We start from the raw sequence: 23637 nt of genomic DNA, 5'->3' as shown, positions 1-23637 counted from the left end.
ATATGATCTTAAATCACATGGCATGAGAACAGTCAGCTTTGGGGGCCTGGATGTCCTCATATTCTCCTTGTCTTCCTCAATGTTGCTGTGCAATTTCCTCAAATGATGTGGTCTTAGCAACAAACTATTGCAAGAAAATAAACTATTCCGGAATTTCTGGAGCACTTTCATAGTCTTTGACCTGTAATAAATAAAAATATCTCTAATAAAAAGCACAGCAGCATTATGTAGTTTTGTCATTACAAATTACCCTTATTTTCAAAGTCCAGAATAAATAGGTGTCAAGGACCTGGCCCTTCGACTCTGGGTGATACATGTTGCCTTTGCCAGAAAAGTTATTCCTGTAGCTCTGCACAAAAATTTGCATAAAAATATTTTAATCAGAGAGCTTTAAAAATGTCATTTTCAAGACTCATCTCTAAATCTCTTATATTGTTTAAGTGATAGGGCCACAGGTAAGAAACGTTTACATGCTGCACATCAAGAAAGAGTCTTGATTGGGAATGATGAAGTTAGAGATTGTAGTCATGATAATATTTTGCTAAATCACTTTACTTGCTTTCTCACGTTAGTTTAACGATACTGGATTTCTCATTTTTAAGAGATGGTCTCCCTGCTCCCTCCATCCCCTTTTAAAAAAGGGAGGGAGCTAGTCAAGGGAGGAGGAAGGGAGGTGAGAATGGCATGTCGGTAAGAATTGTAGGTCCTGAGGGTGGGAAGAACAAGGGGCGACCACGGAAACACGCATTTCTAAGAGAAACCTCGAGACCCTGTACAGACCACCTCAGCGCTTCACAGAGGATGGCACAGCGATTTGCTCAGTGGACAGGCAGTGAAGACCTTGTACAGAATAAAATAGTAAAATGTTAAGTGAGAAACACAGATTGGGGCTGGCGCTGTGGCGTAGTGGGTAAAGCCCCCACCTACAGCGCAGGCATCCCATATGGGCATTTAAGTCCCAGCTGCTCCACTTCCATTCTAGCTCCCTGCTGGTGCTACTGGGAAAGCAGCAGAGGATGGTCCAAGTCCTTGGGCCCCTGTACCCACATGGGAGACCCAGAGGAAGCTCCTGGCTCCTGACTTGGGATTGGCTCAGCTCAGCTCCAGCCATTGCAGCCATTTGGGAAGTGAACCAGCAGATGGAAGATCACTCGATCTCTCTCTCTGCCTCTGCATCTCTGTAACTTTGCCTTTCAAATAAATAAATAAATAAATCTTTTTTTTTGAAAAAAGAAAATCAGATTATATGCTTGTATCTACCCTATGTCCTATGTTCATAATTATTTAGGGATATTTTTACATCTGGATGAAAATAAATTAAAATGAAAATTGTGAGAATATTCATTATTTGCATTTTTATTATAATATTTGTTATAATTAGTATTGTGCTATAAAAAATGAGGAATGGAAAGAACGTGTTCAACTCTAAACTTGAAACAAAGCAAAAAGGAGGAGGGGGGGGTGAAAAGAGCCAGCCTACCTTCCTGTGCTTGTTCAGTAAGCCTGGCCCAGCCTTTGCTGTTATGGCCATTTGGGGAGTGAACCAGTGGATAGAAGACATTCTCTCTCTCTCTCTCTCTCTCTCTCTCTCTCCCCCTCCCTCCTTCTCTCCTTCTCCTTCTCCCCCCCCCCCAACTCTGACTTTTCAATAAATAAATAACTTTTTTTTAAAAAGATTTATGTATTTATTTGAAAGAGTTACACAGAGAAAGAAAGAGAGGCAGAGAGAGAGAGAGGTCTTCCATCCAATGGTTCACTCCCCAGTTGGCTGTAATGGCCAGAACTGCACTGATATGAAGCCAGGAGCCAGGAGCTTCCTCTGGGTTTCCCACGCAGGTGCAGGGGCCCAAGCACTTGGGCCGTCTTCTATGGCTTTCCCAAGCTTCAGCAGAGAGCTGGATCAGAAGTGGAGCAGCCGGGACTTAAACTGGCACCCATATGGGATGCCAGCACTGCAGGTGGTGGCTTTACCTGCTATGCCACAGTGCCAGCCCCTCAGGGACTTCTCGAAAAGATCTAGGGACCTAGGAGGGGGCAAGGGGTGGTGCTAACTGGGCTTTGAAAAACACTGTTGTAGCCCTTGAAGGATGAGAAAACGGAAACCCAGAAACATGGAGGATTTTCCCCGGTCACAGGGTTGGTGGAAGCTGCAGCTCTGGGCCCGGGTCTCCACTGCTCCCGCTCTGGAGGACCTGAGCACGTGGGGCAGCCTCTGGAGACGGATCCTCGGCGTATTGCGGGAATCGTGTGAGATGTTGGAATAGAATCACTCCTTTTTCCAAAACTCACTAGGGAAAGTGATGTTAGGGTTGTCAGTGCACATGCGGTTTCTAACCCATGTGAGAAGACACAGAGAGAGATAGGAAATGCTGACTTGGCCACCTCTCACTGACTGAAACGTGAGAGCCATGTTCTGTCGGTGATTTGAAATGGACACTGCGGATCCCATTTGAGTGCGCTGGGTGCTTCACGTCCATCATACCGTCCACACCGGGTCCTCCGTGCAAGTGGTCGGCGGCTTCTGGTTTCCAGCCTTGTTCGTTCATTCTTTGCTCTTGGACTCCCTGAGGTCTCCGAAGCAGGAGTGAGCAGGTGCTGTGGACACCTTTCCTGGGCCAGCTGGAGGAGGCGATCCTCCCGGGTCAGCCTCGGCATGCAGAGACGTGGCAGGGCCCTCCCGTCCGCCCCCAACCTGTCAGCGCCGGCCTGGGGTCCTGGCCTGTGTCTGAGCCTTCTCTTCTGTGTGCCGTCAGTGCCGTTGCCCGGGTTTGTATTGCAGAGCCTCTTTCCAGCTCTGCCTTCTCCTTTACCTCCTTTCTACTCCCTGAGGACTCTGTCTTCCTGATAGGGATGCCCTCCCTCCTTGCTTCCTGTTTGTATTGAAGTATTAGTGGTAAAAAAAAATTTCAAAGTTATTTTGTAATGAACTGGCAAAATCTGCTAACCAGTTTTACCTCTCTGCCGCCTTTCTCTTGAAAAATTATTTGAGTCTTATGAGGAAACGCCCATGTTTTTAATAGCCTATTTTTCACATCAAGGGAAGTGGTGGAGCCAAGAACACAGCTCCACCAGCACCAGGCCTCCTCCAGCGGCTGCGTGGCTGTGCTGGGCTACGAGGGCCGGGCCGTCTTCCTGAGCCCACCTCCTGGGAGACCTCAGCTCCTCTCCCTGGGAGCTGGAAAGGCGTTCTGTGGGGTGGAAGAAATAAAAAGAAACTTTGTTCGTCTGAAATAATGGTTGAGAATTTATCTGCCTCAAATAAATCTATTTCTGTCTCGTCTCTAGAGGTTTCTAACTTTTCTGTGCCTGGTGTGACCTAATTCTTGCGTGTTTCACGTGCAGGGTGTGAGTTGCGCAGAGGAGAAAGCTGGAGCAGTCAGGGAGATGAGCAGTGGCAGGGGTGCCGCGGGGGCATCTGGGTGTTGGGTCCTAGGCTTGTCGAGGCCTGTCTCTACCGCCTTGGGTTTGTTTTCTTTTCTGGGAGTGAGAAAGTCATGCAGTGCTACCTGAGAGGCCTCGCCGCTCACTCTGGTTCTTGTACTCGGCCCGTTGTGTGCCGGCCACTGCCGTGGAAGCGGCAGACGTGGTGGACGGCCACACGCTAGTGGCTCCTGCTCCCCGTGGTGGCCTTTGATTCATAGCCAGGTGTGGATCTCTGTCTCACCAGTGCAGTAGCTAGAATAGCACTTTGAAGGCCCTGCCGTCTGATTGGAGTTGGATTGTCCTTTCATTTTCTCATCTGTAGAATGAAGCTACCTAGCCTGTTTACCTCATACAGTTGTTTGAAAGATTGAAATAAAAAGGGTGGATGTTTGGCCTACCTGCTGAGATAACCATATCGCATATTGGAGTCTGGCTCGCTGTCACTGAGATCCCTGGGAGACAGCAGCTAACAGCTCTCCTGCAGGAGGCCTGTGTTGAGTTCCTGGCTCCCTTGTCCAGCTCTGGCTGTTGCAGGCGTTTGTGGAGGGAACCAATAGACAGAAATGCTCTGCGTCTGTCTCTTCTCTGTCCTTGTGCCTCTCAGATTGAAAATAAGAGAAAAGATAAACATTTTTAAATGTATGTGGAAGCATTAAAAAAAAAATAAGAAAAAACCAGAAGAAGAACTGGTGTGGTGCAGCAGGTTACGCTGCCACTTGGGACACCAGCATCCTGTGTCAGAGCGCCGGTTCAGGTCCCAGCCGTTCCTCTTCTGACGCCGCTCTCCAATAATGCTCCTGGGAACGCAGCAGAAGATGGTCCATTTGGGAGACCAGGATAGAGTTCTTGGTTTCTGGCTTTGGCCTGGTCCACCCCCGGCTGTTGCATCCACCTGGGGAGTGAAAATGAACTAGTGGATGGCCGTCGCCGCGGCTCAATAGGCTAATCCTCTGCCTGCGGTGCCGGCACCCTGGGTTCTAGTCCCAGTTGGGGCGCCGGATTCTGTCCCGGTTGCCCCTCTTCCAGGCCAGCTCTCTGCTATGGCCCGGGAAGGCAGTGGAGGATGGCCCAAGTGCTTGGGCCCTGCATTCCATGGGAGACCAGGAGAAGCACCTGGCTCCTGGCTTTGGATCAGCACGATGCGCCAGCCACAGCGGCCATTGGAGGGTGAACCAACGGCAAAAGGAAGACCTTTCTGTCTGTCTCTCTCTCTCACTGTCCACTCTGCCTGTCAAAAAATAAAAAAAAAAAAAAAAAAAAGAAAATGAACTAGTGGGTGGGAGATCTCTGTTATTCTGCCTTTCAAATAAATAAGTTATAAAAAAAAAAAAGCCAGTAAAATCTTTTAAAAATTGAAATAATGTACCCAGAAACAGGTTTGAATGTAGTAGTGGCGATGCATGGTGTAGTGCCTGATATTTTATTTTGCTGTAAAATTTCACATGCAATTTTCAAACATGGTGGAGTCTGGATTTAGCTTCGTCTTGTCGTGTGCAGGTGCCTGGGGGCTCTTAAGTGTGTTTGCTTTTGTTCTCTCGGCAGAAGAAGGTAATGCTCAACACGTTCCTAGACACGATGATGGCCGACGCTCCGCCCCAGTGCCTTGTCTGGCTGCCGCTCATGCACAGGCTCGCCCACGTCGAGAACGGTGAGCAGAACGCCGCCCTCTCCCTTCCCTACGCCGTGGGAGGTTTCTGAACTGGTTATTTGCAATGCTCTTAGCTACTGTTATTGAAGATTATAATTCACGTCTCCTGGCACCGCGTCATTTGAACTCACGGTTTCAGGTTTCAAAGGCGGAATATTTATTTCTTGAAAAGGAGTGGTGGTGGTGGTGGTGAACCACTTAGGATGCCGAGAAATAATGCTATCAGGCTGTAGAGCATTGAGGTTCGAACCAGGCTTCCCCCCGAGATCACAGATGGCTGTTTCCTATCTGACTCCACCTGAGTTAGCTGTAACTGCCTTTTTTTCTCCTCCTTTAATTTATCAAAATCAGAAGATTCTAAAACGTGAGATATCTACAACATCAACCACTAAAACTCATTATTTTCGAATGATTTAAAAATAGCTAACAGCTAAATTAGCACTGGATCTCACCCGTCTTCTGTTTTATTTATTTATTTTGTTTTTCTTCCTTTACTGGTTTTTTTTTTTATTTTTATTTTTATTTTTTTTTTATTTTTGACAGGCAGAGTGGACAGTGAGAGAGAGACAGAGAGAAAGGTCTTCCTTTTGCCGTTGGTTCACCCTCCAATGGCCACCGCGGTTGGCGCGCTGCGGCCAGCGCACCGCGCTGATCCGATGGCAGGAGTCAGGTGCTTATCCTGGTCTCCCATGGGGTGCAGGGCCCAAGCACTTGGGCCATCCTCCACTGCACTCCCTGGCCACAGCAGAGAGCTGGCCTGGAAGAGGGGCAACCGGGACAGGATCGGTGCCCCGACCGGGACTAGAACCCGGTGTGCCGGCGCCGCAAGGCGGAGGATTAGCCTAGTGAGCCGCGGCGCCGGCCCTTTACTGTTTTTACTGGGAGCCTCTCTGGTGTCAGTCCCAGTAGTTTGCCTTGCATCTTTGTTTCACTTTGAATGGAAGTGGTGTTTGTTTCTTAGAAAGGCCCCCTGTTTATCGGCTGTTGCCATCACATTTTCTCCTTGTTTGGCTCCTTCGAACTCGGAAGCCTGCAGCTTTTCTGCGCAGCGGCCTCTGCTGGGGTTCCACAAGACACAACGTGGAGCAGCCCAGGAGCCACGAGAAAGTGGAGCCCTCTCCTTTTCCACCCTTGAGAATGAAGCAGTCTTCCAGATTCTTTTATTTTCTACTTCTCTCTGTCTGTTTTGTTCACTTACTTGTTTTTGTTTTTCATTATCAGCCTTTTGCCCTATTTAACAAGGATCTGAGATTAAGGATTATTCTGTTAAAGGACTAGAATCTCTTAATTAAACTAAAATAGATTTCTTAACAGGAATTTTGGACAGAGATTTAATGTTTTAAATCCTTAAGGTATTATTGGTTCATGATTTGAGAGCCTTAAGTGTTCATATCTGGTTCGTTTTCATGAAAGCATTGCGTATTTGCTGTATCATCCAAAAAGAATCTCATTTGTCAAGATGTCTGGTTATCTGTATGAACATTTTGATGTGACTGGTGTAGTGTATTATTTTTAATTACATTCTTAAGTTGTTAGTGATGTTAGTTTTCTCAGAGAGAGGAATGTTATGAAATCATTGAGATACTTAGAAAGCATGCTACCTATCACATTAACATTTGTCTATATATCTTAACTTTTATGGTGGTAAACACATTTAAAATTACCGTTATGTCTAGTGTTTTTGCTTTGTGTTCTGGTTTGGGCCCTTCCCCTGAAGTCCCTCACTTGAATTGCATTGAGGGGCAGAAAGTTTAGTTCACAGGTAGGACACCTGCATCGCACCCCCGAGTTCCTTGGGTTCATCCCTGGCTCCAGCTCCCTGCGAGTGCAGACCTAGGAGGCAGCGGGGATGCCACACATGATTGATGCTGCCACCCACGGGGAGCTGTGCTGTGTTCCTGGCTCTCAGCTCCGCTCCTGTCCAGCCCTGAACGTTGCAGGCGTTTAGAAGGTGAACCAGTGGATGCAAGCACTCCTTCTCTGCCTCTACAATGATTTTTTTTTTTTTTAAATATAAAAAGGGCTGACATTTGGGTTAAGGTGCAGCTTGGGATACCAGTGTCTCATATTGGAGGGCCTGGATGAGAGTCCCAGCTTCACCTCTGATTCCAGCTTCCTGCTGATGCACACCGTGGGAGGCACCAGGTGATGACTCAAGTCACTGGGTCCCTGCCACCCGTGTGGAGACCTGGAGTGAGTTCCTGTGTCTTTGCTTCGGCCCAGCCCCAGCTGTTGTGGGGCCAGTAGATGGGCGATCTCCATCTGTCTCTCCCACCCACCCCGCACTGGCCTCTGGTATCTCTGCTGTCAGGGCCCAGGTGGCTGTGGGTTCTTAACTCAGCAGACATTTGAGGACCTCTGTCCAAGCTGCTTAGTGTAAAATACCACTTGCAGCTAACAGAGACGTCCTGGCTCTGTGCTCAGGGAAGGGAGCAAAAGCACACACAGCCAGCAGGAGCAGTCTTGGTTTTCAGGGCTCTTGTCCATCAGTGAGGGACGCTTGCACGCCTCTGACAATAACACATCTCCTTTAGGAAACAACAGACAAGAGGGTTTAAAAAAAAGGTTGGCGCGGCCGCCACTGTGCCCTGGCGAGGAAAGCTGCCGCCTGCAGTGCCAGCAACCCATATAGGCACTGGTTTGAGTCCCAGCTGCTCCACTTGTGATCCAGCTCTCTCCTCTGGCCTGGGAAAACAGTAGAAGGTGGCCCAAGTCCTTGGCCCCTGCACCCACATGGGAAACCCAGAAGAAGCTCCTGGTTTTGGATCAGTGCAGCTCTGGCTACTGTGGCCATCTAGGGAGTGAACCAGTGGATGGAAAATTTCTTTTTCTCTATCTCTGCCTCTCTGTAATTCTGCCTTTGAAACAAATAAATAAATCTTTAGAAAAAAAAAAGTTGGCAAGTGAAGATTTCCCTCTCTTCCTCAATTGTATGTGTTTTGGAGAAACATGAGTTTTATTTTTATTTTTATTTTTATTTTTTGACAGGCAGAGTGGACAGTGAGACAGAGACAGAGAGAAAGGTCTTCCTTTTGCCGTTGGTTCACCCTCCAATGGCCGCCGCGGTAGTGCGCTGTGGCCAGCGCACCGCGCTGATCCGATGGCAGGAGCCAGGTGCTTCTGGTCTCCCATGGGGTGCAGGGCCCAAGGACTTGGGCCATCCTCCACTGCACTCCCTGGCCACAGCAGAGAGCTGGCCTGGAAGAGGGGCAACTGGGACAGGATCGGTGCCCCGACCGGGACTAGAACCCCGTGTGCCGGCGCCGCAAGGCGGAGGATTAGCCTAGTGAGCTGCGGCGCCGGCCAAAACATAAGTTTTATTTTAAAGAAACAAACTGATTACTTTTGAGATGGCCTGGAATGTGGTATTTTACATTGATTTTCTTTCCTTAAGTCTTTTCCTTTTATTTTAGTAAATGATTAGATCTGCAGACTAGGTGTTTTTTTTTTTTTTTTTTTTTATAATTTTTTGAGAGGCAGAGTGGACAGTGAGAGAGAGACAGAGAGAAAGGTCTTCCTTTTGCCGTTGGTTCACCCTCCAATGGCCGCTGCGGTAGCGCGCTGTGGCCGGCGCACCGCGCTGATCCGATGGCAGGAGCCAGGTGTTTATCCTGGTCTCCCATGGGGTGCAGGGCCCAAGCAGTTGGGCCATCCTCCACTGCACTCCCTGGCCACAGCAGAGAGCTGGCCTGGAAGAGGGGCAACCGGGACAGGATCGGTGCCCCGACCGGGACTAGAACCTGGTGTGCCGGCGCCGCAAGGCGGAGGATTAGCCTAGTGAGCCGCGGCGCCGGCTCTTTTTTTTTTTTTTTAAGATTTACTTATTTGGAATGCAGAGTTACAGAAGCAGAGAGAGATAGAGGTCTTCCACCTGCTGGTTCTCTCCCCAGTTGGCCAAAACAGCCAGCGCTGGGCCAGAATAAAACCAGGAGCCCAGAGCCTGGAGCTTTTTCCAGGTCTCACATGGGTGCAGGGACCCAAGGCATGGGTCATCTTCCACTGCCTTCCCAGGCCATCATCAGGGGCTGGATTGGAAGCAGAGCAGCCAGGACTCGAACCTGCGCCCATATGGGATGCTGATGATGCAGGTGGCAGCTTTACCCACTAAGCCACACGGCCAGCCCCCAGACTAGATTTTTTAGTTCTAATCTTATGTTCATATTTGCTTTTATATTATATTTGATGGTCATTTGTGTTGATTTTATTCACTAATGAAGTAATTTATCTGCCCCTCCCCCCATCCCTTCTACCCTGCCCTTTCTCTCTCTCTCTCTCTCCCCCTCTCTCTCTCTCTCTCTCTCTCTCTGGCCGGCCAGTCTTCCATCCCGTGGAGTGCTCCTACTGCCGCTGTGAGAGCATGATGGGCTTCCGGTACCGATGCCAGCAGTGCCACAACTACCAGCTCTGCCAGAACTGCTTTTGGCGTGGCCATGCCAACGGCAGTCACAGCAACCAGCACCAGATGAAGGAGCATTCCTCTTGGGTAACTGCTTTGTCCCTGCCCGTCCCTCCGCGTGGTCGTCATGGCCCCGAGCCGGCTTCCTGGTGGATGCCTGCAGACTCAGACGTGCGGGAGGCCGGGCCAGCGGGCTGCTGTGCTCCTGCGCTCCACTCCAGAAGCGGCACTGTAAACACGTGCCAGGAGGTGGCGCTGTGATCGCACTGGGGATGTGACACATGCCAGGAGGTGGTGCTGTGATCACATTGGGGACATCCCTCTTACTCAGGGACCACACTCCCTTTCCATTGAAGAGTAATTACCTTCCTATTTTAAAATTGCCCGACAGATGTACCCCCAAAGTTGGCAAGTACCCCCAAAGTTGGCAATACATTGTATTTCATAACCATTGCCACACTGGTGTCTTTATCTATGAAAGCAACTTTTAGAATAACAGTATTTGGCTGGAGGTCCGTGGTGATCTTTCTGTGGTTATCGGTGGTATAACAATCAATTGTTTTTCTTCTCGGTTCATTTCTAGAGTTCTTAGAATGCTGTGATTATTTTCTGCTAAAAATTGCCATAGCCTTTGTTTTAAAACCGTTCCTGTTTTTTGCTGTTGTTGGCTGGCTGGTTTGCTAAAGGGTCAAACATCCATAAGATCAGAACTGTCACTCAGGATCCGAGTCCTTAAGCCTGGTAATCCTGCTGCAACTCAGAGCTTTCGTAGCTGCTTTCCCTGCTTTACTTTCCTAAAACTCAACCAGGATAAAGCAGATAAGCTCTTATTAATTAAAGAAAAAACAGAGTTTAACCTGCATGGCATATAATTTTACTTCCTGCATCTTTGAAAATGTATTGGAAATTTATTTTTTTTTTATTAGGTAGGTTTTCAGTTGTAGTTAATGGTAACATTTTGTTAAACTGGACATCCTATAGTGGGTCACTTTTGTGTTGCAGATTCTAATACTTTTATGGGAGTTGGGAAGTCAATTTTTAAATCTTTTTATTTTTTTTTAAAACCATAGTCTTTTCTCTTTTTCATTGAGTAAAGAGAATTTGTTACCTTTCCCTTTCTTAAGATACCCTTGCCGGTCCCCCCACCGCTGTGTTGTATTCACACTGAGGGAGCTTTCTTCTCCATTACCTTTCTTTTTTTTTTTTTTTTTTTTTTTTTTTTTGACAGGCAGAGTAGACAGTGAGAGAGAGAGAGACAAAGAGAAAGGTCTTCCTTTGCCGTTGGTTCACCCTCCAATGGCCGCCGCGGCTGGCGCACCGCGCTGATCCAAAGGCAGGAGCCAGGTGCTTCTCCTGGTCTCCCATGCGGGTGCAGGGCCCAAGCACTTGGGCCATCCTCCACTGCACTCCCTGGGCCATAGCAGAGAGCTGGACTGGAAGAGGGGCAACCGGGACAGAATCCGGCACCCCGACCGGGACTAGAACCTGGTGTGCCGGCGCCGCAAGGCGGAGGATTAGCCTGTTGAGCCATGGTGCTGGCCATCCATTACCTTTCTTAATGATTGGATCCGCTGTGCTTTTACTTAGAATTCATTCTGGGCCTCGGGGCCAGGAGAATGAGGAACTTGCTCGTTTAGCGGATTGATAACCCTTTTAAAAGTGAGCCGGGAGTTTACATTTATTTCAAGTTAGCTGACGGGCTTGGCTACTGCTTGTGATCTACAAAGTACTTTTTCCTGTGCTCTGTGGGATTTTTCCCGTTGCGTTGTTCTGTGTAGGAAAGAGCACACAGATCACAGTGAAGTCTCCTTTAGCCTCGCAGCAGTCTCTGAGTAGGTCTTAGTTCTGTTTGTCATTTTTATTTCTGCGATGCTAGTTTTTTGGGAATCGTCATTTTGTCAGCATGCATAGTACTGAAGCTGTGTCCTAAGTGTCTCCATTCTGAATTTTGATGCATATATGCATTGTGTACAAGGTTCCTTCAAGAAGTTCACGGGTAGATTGAATAACAGGTAGGGTTTCTTTCAGTGCAAAAATATTCGAAACCTGCGCGTAGTTTTCTCTCATAATACTCATTTTCCATGAGCTTTATAAAGACCCTCATATGCATGAATTTCAAACATTTTTGCACCAAAATAATGTTCTCTTTTAATTCCATTTTCCACAATGTTTTAACAAGTGTTTTTAATGTTCCCTTGTGGTGGGTACAGCAGTCCCCACACTGGTATGGTCCTTCAGCAGGATGTCTGTGTGGAACTTGCTTTTAAATTAAGACTTTTTTTTTAAAAGATTTATTTTTTTTTTTTGAAAGTCAAAATTACACAGAGAGAGGAGAGGCAGAGAAAGAGAGAGCGAGGTCTTCCATCCACTGGTTCATTCCCCAGAGGGCCGCAACTACCGGAGCTGTGCCAGTCTGAAGCCAGGAGCTGGGAACTTCTTCCAGGTCTTCCCACGTGGGTGCAGGGGCCCAAGGACTTGGGCCTTCTTCTGTTTTCCCAGGCCATAGCAGAGAGCTGGATTGGAAGAGGAGCAGCCGGGACTAGAACCAGCGCCCACATGGGATGCTGGTGCCGCAGGCGGAGGATTAACCTACTTCGCCACAGCGCCAGCCCAAGTAAACTTCTTTTAAACCTTCCCGTTTGTGGCAGCGGCTTAGCGTTCAGCTGGCTCACCCCCGACAAGGCTGCTGTCAGAGGGAGGAGGGACAGAAAGCTGTGCTAATGGGGGCGACCAGGTTGGTAAGCATGTTGCCTGTGGTGCTCTGCAGGGACAGCTCACACCAGCCGAGCTCTGGGTCAGTCGTTGGAAGGATCACAGTGTGAGGCTGTTCATGCTAGGGTACCACAAGAAACATGAGCTTGCGAAGGAAGGGGCTGGCTTGCTGGCAAATGGTAAAAGGAAACAGGAACTTCTGACCCCTGGGGCAGTGACAGAGGGGACAGGTGGCTTCTGGACGCTGCACTGTGTGAGCGATGTGGGGAGAGGTGTGAAGCTACAAGGGAGCCTTCTCAGCTGGAAACACCCTGACCGAGTCCTGGGGCAGGGGTCAGAGGGTTATGGGATCCTGGCCCTGGCTGCTCACCAGTCAGCTTGGTTCCACCCTCACAGCTTCTGACTGACTGGTCTGAGACACAGTGCGCCTGGACCCAGACAGTGTTTAGAATCCCCCCCAGGGGATCATATTGTGCAGCCAAAACTGGGAACCCCTGACCTTGCTCATGTGCATGGCCTCTAGGTGGCTTCCGTTAGCTGAAATCAAGAGGCCAGAGAAATAAATCAGGCTTGGGCGTTTCATCAGAGGAAGAACTTGGTGTGGTTACTGGCACTTGGAGGTGACTGGAAACAGATAGCGTGAAGACCTACTAAGTTTCTGAGAGAATTGTGCTGGCAACAGAGACCCCGAACCTGGACTGATGAGCCATTGACTATTTGAGCCATGAAGCCACTTGTAAGAAAACCAGAACTTTTGCAGGCATGGCGGGTTGGTGGGTCATGAAGCTCTCGCAGCCCTAAGGGCAGGCCAGGGTGTGCTTGGCCAACACAGGTGTTGGGCGAGGAAGAAACTCCTGCCGCTGTTCCAGCATTGCATGTGCGGGATGGGATCGGAAGGGTGCGCTGTGGGGTCACACGTGGCCATAGTCGGAGGTCTAGGTTGTGCTGACCAAGTGGACGCACTCTGTGCACCTGCTGTGTGGGGGGAGTTGCTGGTGGGCTCCGTGTGCCGGAGAAGACATGCAGAGGTGGTGCCTCATGCTCAGGGCTTGCTGAGGTCCGAGGTTTTCTTTTCCTCCGGGATCATTTCAGCCATCCGCCGTAGTTCCCGCCAGTGGGTGACTCACGTGACTTCTCAGCCAGCGCACTTTAGAGCAGACATGCCTTCCCCGTCCTCTGTGCCCCCACCCTCCCACGGAAGATGTCCATGGGCCAAATGACAGGTCCCCAAGGAGCAAGCTGAGGCAGGAGCCCTTGGTGGCAGGAGGCGGGGGACCTGAGCAGGTGGAGCAGAGCCCTCTGCTGGTCTACTTGGAACCGTGCATTGAGTGGGAAGCAGGAAGACGGATCGGGGACTGGGTTAGGCAGACTGGAGACTGAATCCGGAAGTCGTCAGGCCTGATTGAGAAGTGACGTTTGGGCAGAGTTGTGGGAGAGGAGTGCTCAGCATCCCGGCCCTGGGCAGAGATGTTAACTCAGCGAATGGCAGCAGAGTCGGTCCAGCCAGAGGGGAACCAGCGGGCGAAGAGGGCAGAAGAGGGCAGGACGTTAGCATGGCCCTGGCTGGCACTGTTAGGCCTTCTGCCCCAGAATGAATGAGTCTTTCTTTGTAGGGTTTTGAGTAGAAAAATACCACGATTGATGTTGTAAAGTGATTGGTCTGGAAGCCATGTGAAGAATAAACAGTGGAAGGGAAAAGAGAGAGAAATAGTAGTTCAGGTGTGGGAGGGTGGTGGCTAAGGAGGAGCTGAAAAGGGTTGGGTTCGGGTTTGCTTTTTAAATCAGCCCCATGGATTGCACATGGCTTGTGAAAGGAGCTGAGTGAAGGGAGATGTTGAGACTTTAGCCCGGGGCCGGCACTGTGGCTTAGCAGGTAGAGCCACCTCCTGCAGTACTGACATCCCATATGGGCGCCGGTTTGAGGCCTGGCTGCTCCACTTCTGATCTGGCTGTCTACTATGGCCTGGGAAAGCAGTAGAAGATGGCCCAAGTCCTCGGGCCCCTGCACCTGCATGAGAGACCTGGAAAAAGCTCTTGGCTCCTGATCAGCACAGCTCTGGCCGTGGCAACTATCTGGGGAGTGAAGCAGCGGATGAAAGACTCTTTTTCTGCCTCTGCCTCTCTTTAACTCTGCACTTCAAATAAATAAATAAATACATATTTAAAAAAAAAAAGACTTTATCCTAAGCAACTCGAAAGGTGAAATTGCCATCAGCTGAGATGGGACATCGTGGTGAGTGGTTTAGATGTTAGGATCCAGGGTCCAGTTTTGGACATGTCAGATTTAAGTTGGCAGCTAGATGCGCATTTGAGTTGTTGAGTAGGCTGTTGGATATGCGTCTAGTTCAGGAGGGAATCAGAGAGACAGATCGTTCTGGAAGTCACATATATGTAAAACCATGAGACTAGATGATAACACTAAGTGAATGAAGAGAAGCAAAAACAAGAGAGGAGGGATGAGCGGCATCAAGAGATATGTTGTATTGTCATCTTCATTCAATTCCAGAAAATTTTTGATATCTCTTTCGATTTCTTCAATGACCCACTGTTCATTCAGGAATATATTGTTCAGTATTCCATGTGTTTGCATATGTTTTAGAGATTCTCAAGTTGTTGATTTCTAGCTTCATTCCAATCTGAAGCCAGGAGCCAGGACCTTCTTCCAGGTCTCCCAAGTGGGTGCAGAGCCCCAAGGACTTGGACCATCTTCCCCTGCTTTTCCATTCCATAGCAGAAAGCTGGATCAGAAATGGAGCAGCTGAGACTCAAACCAGCGTCCATGTGGGATGCTGGCACTGCAGGTGGTGGCTTTACCTGCTGCGCCTCAGTGCTGGCCCGTTTTTTTCTCTAAGATTTGGAATATACTCGCCATTCTCTCCTAACCTGAAGAGTTTCTGATGAGAAGTTTGCGTGAGTCTAATTGCAGATCCTCTGAAAGTAATCTGGTGTTTTTCTCGTGCACATTTTAGAATCTTTGCTTATGTTTTACTGTGGAGAGTTTGACTACAATGTGTTGTGGTGAAGATATTTTCTGGTCATTTCTGTTATGAGTTCTAGGTGCTTCTTGTTCTTGGATGTCCCTTTCTTTCTCCAAATTAGGAAAGTTTTCTGTAATTATTTCACCAGAAAGGCCTTCTAATCCATTGTCTTCTCACGCCTTCAGGGACTCCTAAGACCCGTTTGTTGGGTTGTTTGATAGTATCCCATAAATCTCCAACACTGTTTTTCAGTTTTGTAATTTCTCCTTTTTTTTTTTTTTTTTGTCTGACCAAAACCTCCAGAGATTTGTCTTCTAACTTGTATATTCTTCTTCTACCTTACTGAGTCTGTTACAAGGCTTTTCAACCATATTTTTATTTGTTTTATTGAATTCTTCATTTCCAATATTTTGTTTTGATTTCCTTTTTTTAAATTTTTTTTTTTTAAATTTTTTTGACAGGCAGAGTGGACAGTGAGAGACAGAGAGAAAGGTCTTCCTTTTCCGTTGGTTCACCCCCCCCCAATGGCTACTGCGGCCAGTGTGCTGCAGCCGGCGCACCGCGCTGATCCAAAGCCAGGAGCCAGGTGCGTCTCCTGGTCTCCCATGCGGGTGCAGGGCCCAAGGACTTGGGCCATCCTCCACTGCTCTCCCGGGCCATAGCAGAGAGCTGGACAGGAAGAGGAGCGACCGGGACAGAATCCGGCGCCTCGACCGGGACTAGAACCTGGTATGCCAGTGCCGCAGGCAGAGGATTAGCCTATTGAGCCACAGTGCTGGCCTTGTTCTGATTTCTGGTGGCGCCGGCACACCGGGTTCTAGTGCCAGTCGGGGTTCCAGATTCTGTCCCGGTTGGTCCCTCTTCCAGTCCAGCTCTCTGCTGTGGCCCGGAAGTGCAGTGGAGGATGGCCCAAGTCTTTGGGTCCTGCACCCGCATGGGAGACCAGGAGAGGTGCCTGGCTCCTGGTGCCAGATCAGCATTGTGTGCCGCCTGTAGCACGCCGGCTGCAGTAGCCATTGGGGGGTGAACCAGTGGAAAAGGAAGACCTTTCTCTCTTTCTCTCTCTGTCCACTCTGCCTGACCAAAAAAAAAAAAAAAATCTCAATTTCATGGGAAAAATTTTTATTCATGTCATGTATAGATTTTTTAGTTCATGAATTTGCTTTTGATTACTTTTAAGTAATCCTATGATCATTTTTTTGAATTCCATTTCTGGCATTTTGTCAATCTCTTCATCTTCACATTCTGGTATTGAAGTGTTATGTTTTGGGAGGCATCGTGTTTTCTTCCTTATTTTTTTTTCTCTGTGATGGCTTTTATCTTTGAACCGTATCTCTGTGGCTTAGTGGAGTGTCTGCTCTTTCAGTGAATACCTAGAGGTGTGTGCTGGGTATGGTCAGGGAGCTCTGTTCAGTGCTTCACGGTGAAGGGAGCATCTAAGGTGACACTGAAGTTGGGCATAGTAATTCTCTGGTTTTTTTGTTTTTTATCAGAGAGGAGGCTTATTCAGTTCTGTTGGCATAGTCTCATGCTCATCTCCTCTCCTCAAAGGAGACCAAAACTACCAAGAACCACACAAAGAACCACACAGTCCTCAGTGTGAGCACAGATCCTGTTGCAGTGACCCTCAACAGGGCATCAAGGAGCCCCAAGCATGTGGCACCACCCACAGTAACTTTCCAAAGTCCCAGCCACACCCTGTACCCTCCCACGCAACCACTGTGTGTTCACAGTTCCAGCTCACAGGGCTCCCACAGTCACAAGCTCCCAGCCCCTGTGGATTCTTCCAGCCAGATTCAGGTGTCTCTTCTCAGCAGGTTGCTGGGCACACAGACACGAGCTGGCGTAGCTGTTGTGTATGTCCGGAACAGTGCCCACCCTCTCTTGGCTAGTTACAGGACACTGGTGCCAGGTGGTTAGGGAGAGAGAAACATGTCTCCTTTTTTTTCCCTCTAGGTTGGTTGGTACACTGTCCCCTAGAGGGCTCCAAGCTAAACTCTCATCAGGCTCTTCCTGCAGATTTATTGCCAGTTGCCTGAGCTGCTGCAGTCTGGTCTCACCTCACTCCAAAGCTGGTGCTGAGGCTCTTGGCTGCTGGGGTCCTGAGTTGTGTAGGTACACAGTGTCCCTCTAATTTGCATGGAGTTTCCTCTGCTGTTTTCTTCCTAACTCTTCCCTGAGACTGCACTCTCTCCAATTGTTTTTTTTTTTTTTTTAAACTATCTTTCCCTCAACTAGAGCAGTAAGCTCCCTCCCTATTCACTTCTCTCCTTATCAATTTTAGGAATGGTCCTTTATTCCTGTACCACAAACTCCTTTGTACTGTTCAGTTTTTTAAAAAATCCATATCTCTGTCAACCAAACTCATGGATGAGCTGTCTGAAGAAAGACATTTAGTAGGGTTGATTAATATTACTGTACATTCATTCTTTTTCGCTCCAGACTGGCAGTTAGCACTGTACATCCTATCACATTTCTCTGACCACGTCGCTTTCCCATTCTTTGCGTGGTCAGTGAAAGTCTCTATTTTTTTTCCCAACAATCTACCCCACTTCCACCTGTCTTTCAGTAGAGGTCTCCTTTCTTTCCACAGAGAGGAACAAAAGCCGTTAGACAGTAGCCACCTCATCTTTCTGCTGCCACGTGTATTCACTCGTTCATACATTGATTCAACAAATTCTTGTCAGGCACCTGCTGTGTAGCAGGCACTCCTCTCAGTGTTAGGGTTAGCTAGAGTGAAGTCTGAGTGTTCATGGAGCTTACAATGTAAAGGGAACAGAGAGAGAAAAGCATCAAAAAACAAAAGCTCTGTGTGGATAAGTGATGGTAATTTCTAATGTAGAGACATAAAGTGCAGTGATCTGACAAAAGATGACTAAGTAGCTACTTAAGATAAGAGAGCAAACTACTGAAACTGAATTAGGGGAAGTAGGAAATCTGAACAGACCTGTAACAAGTAAAGGGGTTGAGGTAGTAATCAAAAACATCTTCCCACAAAGAAAAGGCCAGGCTTACGTGGCTTTGCTGATGAATTGTCCTACATATTTAAAGAAATAATACCAATCCACAGATTTTTCTAATGAGCTGAGAACAGAACACTTCCCAACTCATTCTTTTTTTTTTTTTTTAATATTTATTTATTTATTTGAAAGTCTGAGTTACACACAGAGAAGGAGAGGCAGAGAGAGAGAGGGCAGAAAGAGAGAGGTCTTCCATCCGCTGGTTCACTTCCTCAATTGGCCACAAATGCTGGAGCTGTTCCAACCCAAAGCCAGGAGCCAGGAGCTTCTTCCATGTCTTCCCATGCGGGTGCAGGTGCTCAAAAGCTTGGGCTATCTTCTTCTGCTTTCCCAGGCCATAGCAGAGAGCTGGATCAGAAGTGAAGCAGCCAGGACTTGAACCGGCACCCATATGGGATGCCGGTAGTATAGGTGGCAGCTTTACCTGCTGCGCCACAATGGCAGCCCCCCAACTCATTCTTTCAGGCCAATGTTACCTTGCTATCAAAACAGAAAACAAAAAGCATAAGAAAGTCACCAACTAGGCCGGCGCTGTGGCTCACTAAGCTAATCCTCCGCCTTGTGGCGCCGGCACACCGGGTTCTAGTCCCAGTCGGGGCACCGGATTCTGTCCCGGTTGCCCCTCTTCCAGGCCAGCTCTCTGCTGTGGCCAGGGAGTGCAGTGGAGGATGGCCCAAGTGCTTGGGCCCTGCACCCCATGGGAGACCAGGATAAATACCTGGCTCCTGCCATCGGATCAGTGCGGTGCGCTGGCCGCAGCGCGCCAACCGCGGCGGCCATTGGAGGGTGAAGTCCTTTCTCTCTGTCTCTCTCTCTCACTGTCCATTCTGCCTGTCAAAAAATAAAAATAAATAAATAAATAAATCACCAACTAATATATCTTATGAATATAGATGCAAAATCCACCAAAGAGTATTATCAAACCAGATTCAACAGCCTATAAAAAGGATTGTACAATGGGACCAGTGGGAATTGCATAATTGGGTCAGCATGCAAAAATCAATATATTAATTGAAAAAAGGATAGAAATACAACCATCTCAATAAATGTTAAAGGGAATTTGACAAAACTCAACACCTTTACATGTTAAGCAAGGTGCAAGGCCTAGAAATAGAAAGGAATCTTTTCAACCTAACAAAGGACATCTCTGGAAAACCTGCAGTTGGCATTCATGTTTAACGGTGAAAGATGGAAAGTTTTCCTCCTAAGATCAGGAAGAGCCTGGTGAGAGTTTAGCTTAGAACCCTCTAGGGGACAGTGTACCAACCAACCTAGGGGGGAAAAAAAGGAGACATGTTTCTCTCTCCCTAACCACCTGGCACCAGTGTCCTGTAACTAGCCAAGAGAGGGTGGGCACGGTTCCGGACATACACAACAGCTACGCCAGCTCGTGTCCGTGTGCCCAGCAACCAGCCGAGAAGAGACACTTGAGTCTGGCTGGAAGAATCCACAGGGGCTGGGAGCTTGTGACTGTGGGAGCCCTGTGTGCCTAGGAAGGCAGTGGAACATGGCTCAAGTGCTTGGGCCCCTGCCACCCGTGTGGGAGACCAGGATGTAGTTCCTGGCTCCTGGCTTTGGCCTGGCCCAGCCCTGGTTGTTGAGCTCATTAGGCAAGTGAACCAGAGGATGGAAGGTTTTTCTGTCTTTGTCATTTTTCCTTTCAAATAAATAAACAGAGCTTTTTAAAAAAAAAAAACACACAATGAAGGATGAGTCTTTGGCACAGTAACTTATTTCAAATACCCATATCCCATACTGGAGCTCCTGGTTAGAATCCCTGCTGCTCTACTTTTGATCCAGCGTCCCACAGACACGCATCCTGGGAGGCAGCAGGTGATGGCTCAAGTACTTGAGACCCTGCCACCCACATGGGAGACCCAGATAGAGTTTCAGGCTCTAGCCCTAGCTGTTGCAAGCATCTGGGGAGTGAACCGGTGGTCGGAAGATGTCTCTGTCACTTCAGATAAAATAGAAATAGGTGAATTAACACCTCGCCTAAGATTTTTACTCATAAAAACACACAATGAGATGTTATTTCGTACCCTGTAGAATGGCTAAATTAACAGAGATGGACAAGAGCAAGTATTGACATGCATGAAAAATGAGAAGCCTCATGCATTGCTAGTGGGGCTGTAGAATCGTGTAGCTGCATCGGAAACCAGTTCACAAGTCTCAACACAGCAAATGTAGCCTTGGCACAGCTCTGGCATTTCTAAGGATGTGCCTTTGAGAATTGGAAATATCTGTCCACTCAAAAAGTTGGACAAAAGTGTTCACAGCAGTGCTGTTCAAAGTAGCTAAGCAGCAGCAGGAGCAGGCATTTGGTGTAGCAGTTGGAGCGCCTGGTTTGAGTCTCAGCTCCCCTTTGAATTCCAGCTTCCTGCTAATGCGTATCTTAGGAGGGAGCAGATGATGGCTCAGCTGGTTGGATGCCTGCTACCACATGAGAGTCCTGGATAGAATTCTGGGTCCCTGGCTTGGATCTGGCCCAGCCCCAGCTGTTGCAGGCATTTGGGGAATGAACCAGTGAATAGACAACTTTCTCAATCTCTCTCTCTCTGAATTTCAAATAAGGTAGAAAAAAGTAGAAGCAATCTAAATGTTGATCAGCTGATAAACAGATGACTAGACAAACAAAATATGGTATAGGAAGAATACAATGGAATATTACTAGGCAATAAAGAGAAATGGAATACTGTTAGGCGCAAAAATAGGGATGGACTTTGAAAACATTATGCCGAGTGACACAAGCCAGGCACAACGTGTCACATACAGTTCCGTATACATGAAATGACCAGAGTAGGCACGTGCACTGAGACAGGAACTGGATGAATGGTTGCCAGGGCTGGCGACGGAGAAATGAGTAGTGATGTGAATGAATGTTGCGTTTCTTTTGGGATTGATGAAAATGTGCTGAAACTGGAAATTAGTTATGGTTGTACAACTCTTGCACTAAAAACCACTGACTTGTACAGTGGGTGAATTTTATGGCATGTGAATTCTGTCTCAATAAAGCTGTTATTTAAAAATAAATTGCATGTTGGGGAAAGGCCTTTTGAGGGAGTGACATGTAAGCCAGTGCTGGAGTGACTAACCTGAGGTTGGTGACTGTGAACTAAGAGTCACAGTCAGCGTAGCTGTGTCTTTCACTCCCACCACCCAGTGTGCGGTTGGAGGAACAGAGTGTGTGGGGCTGGGATTTTGACAGAGCAGCATGACAAAGAGGGGGAAGATGGCAGGGGGTGTGATCATGACTCATGGAACATGGGGCGGTCCAAGGGAGAAGTGAGGCCGTGAGGGAGGGGGACACTGTGGAAAGGTGATGGGCTCCATGCAGTTTAGGTCCTGTGGGGGTTGAAGTGTCGCTGGAGGCAGGGAACCAGAAGGAATGCGCTGCATGGAATGGGTATGGGAGAGGGAAGCTTGGGATTGAGGTGTTTAGACAATGCACAATAACTGGCAATAAAGTGTTGTAGGAAGTGATGGTGGGAATGTTTCCAGGACCTCCTGCAGACTCCAAGCTGATGGACCCCAGGCCCCTTACACCGATGGTACAGTATGTGCATATAACCTGTGCCCTGTCCTGTGTACTTAAAATCATTGCTAGATTACTTAGAACACCTAGTATAGTGTAAGTGCTGTGCAAATAGTTGTTGTACTCTATTGCTCTTTGGATTTGTAGGGATTTTATGTTTTCTCCCAGTATTTTTAATCTGTGATCCACAGTGGAACCCACAGGTGAACCGCAGGCTGCTGTACAAATGACCACAAACTCAGTGGCCTGAAGCAACATAAGTTTGCTCTCTTTCAGCTCTGGACGCCTCAAGGTTGATAAAGGTGTCAACACAGCCATGCTCCCTCTGGGGAAAAGAAACAAATCCAGTAGAGTGTGAGTGATGTATTGTGAGGAAGTAACCCCCACAGCTGTGGGGGATGCAGGGCGAGCAGGCAAGCTGGAGACCCAGGAGAGTGGAGGCTTCAGTCCCAGTCTGAAGGCCTGAGAACCTGAACCTGGAAGAGATGATTTTCAGCTTGGGTCTGAAGACAGGAAAAGCCACCATTCCAGGTGGAATTCTCTCTTCCTTTGGGAAAGATGAGCCTTTTTGTTGTATTCAGGCCTTCACGTTAGACGTAGCTCCTCCCTGGGAGGGAGCATGATCTGCCTCACTTAGCCGTTTGAATGTTGTTTGACTAAGTATCTGGGCGCCAAGCAGCCCTGACACAGAAAGTGACCCATGGCTGTGTTCCCAGCCTCTTCCCGTTTCTGGTGGTTATTGGCGTTCCTGGACTTGTGGCTGTGTCACTGTCTCCTTGGCCACATTGCCATCTCCTCTGTGTCTGTCCGTGAAGACACGTGTGATTGCACTTGGGGCCCAGTGGGGTGATCCGGGATAAACTCTTCTTCCAGTCCCTCACCTTGGTCACCTGTTTAGCCACAGAGGGTCATAGTCACAGGTTCTGGGAGCAGGGTGTGGACAGAGGACCGTCCACCCCCCCACACTCAGTGTGAGATCAGTAAGAGTGCCCTCAGGAGGTATGATGATGGGTTTGGTCTGACGATGTGACATTCAACACTGGGATTTTAAGGGGTCGGGAGAATTATCTGAGAGTGATTCTAGGAGGGCAGTCCCTGCCCTGGAGATGCAGTGGGATGAGGGTGTGAGAAGAAAGCAGCTGTTCCTAAGGTGGTAGCAGGGGAGCTGGGCCTTGGGGGTGAACTGGACCTTGGGGCAGAGCCAGGCCTGGAGGAGATCCAGGCCTTGGGGCAGAGCCGGGCCTTGGAGAAGAGCTGGGTCTTGGGGGTGAGCTGGGCCTTGAGGGAGAGCTGGGTCTTGGGGGTGAGCTGGGCCTTGGAAGAGAGCCAGGTCTTGGGGGTGAGCTGGGCCTTGGTGGAGAGTTGGGTCTTGGCGGGGGGGAAGCTGGACCTTGGTGGGGTAAGTCAGGCCTTTTGGGGGAGCCAGGCTTCCTCCCAGAACAGGAAGCTGAACGCAGCCTTCTGAGAGAGGCTGATCCTTATGTCTCAGCCAGAAGAGGGCATGTGCTGATGGTCAACCAAGAAGTTACGCAGGACTTTGGGAGTTGAAGATGGGTCAGGGTTGGGATCCTGTGAGGGGACGGGATGAAAACCCAAGTGAGAGTCCTGGGTTCTTAGGAAACAGCGGGGCCTGGGATAATGGCTGTGCTGGAAGCAGCCCCTGGGGCAGGCGCAGGTTGGCAGCAGCCTGCAGAGCACCACAGAAGGTCATAGTCACCGGGTCCACAGAGTAGGATGTGGACATCCTTGTGGGAGCCACAGTGCTGATGGTGATAGGAGGCTGGGAGAATCTGTGGCACTCTGGAAGCTGACCTAGAGCTGAACTCACTGCTTTGGTGACCGAGGACCTCCCTCCGAGATGGAAGTCTTTCTAGAACCGTCTGAGGGACAGGGCATAGGTGGCCGTCGTCAGCGCCGTCCATGGG

At 48.7% G+C, this 23637-nt stretch overlaps 1 protein-coding gene across 24 annotated transcripts in view; it reads left to right on the top strand.

Moving 5' to 3' along the window:
• Positions 1 to 23637, top strand: part of DTNB (dystrobrevin beta) — a 247487-nt gene that overhangs the window by 80956 nt on the left and 142894 nt on the right. For all 24 annotated transcript variants that reach the window (XR_009867789.1, XR_009867788.1, XR_009867785.1 and 21 more), the window contains 2 exons: positions 4966 to 5071; positions 9388 to 9554. Coding sequence is in view for 16 of the 24 variants with exons in the window: in XM_062209094.1 (XP_062065078.1) it covers positions 4966 to 5071; positions 9388 to 9554 (273 nt within the window). In the remaining 8 variants the exon portion in view is untranslated. The remainder of the gene's footprint in view (positions 1 to 4965; positions 5072 to 9387; positions 9555 to 23637) is intronic.

Source organism: Lepus europaeus, chromosome 13, assembly GCF_033115175.1.
Source record: "Lepus europaeus isolate LE1 chromosome 13, mLepTim1.pri, whole genome shotgun sequence".
NCBI classification, from domain to species: Eukaryota; Metazoa; Chordata; class Mammalia; order Lagomorpha; family Leporidae; genus Lepus; species Lepus europaeus.
The sequence above is the reverse complement of the archived record's forward strand: the minus strand, read 5'-3'. Positions and strand labels throughout refer to the sequence as shown.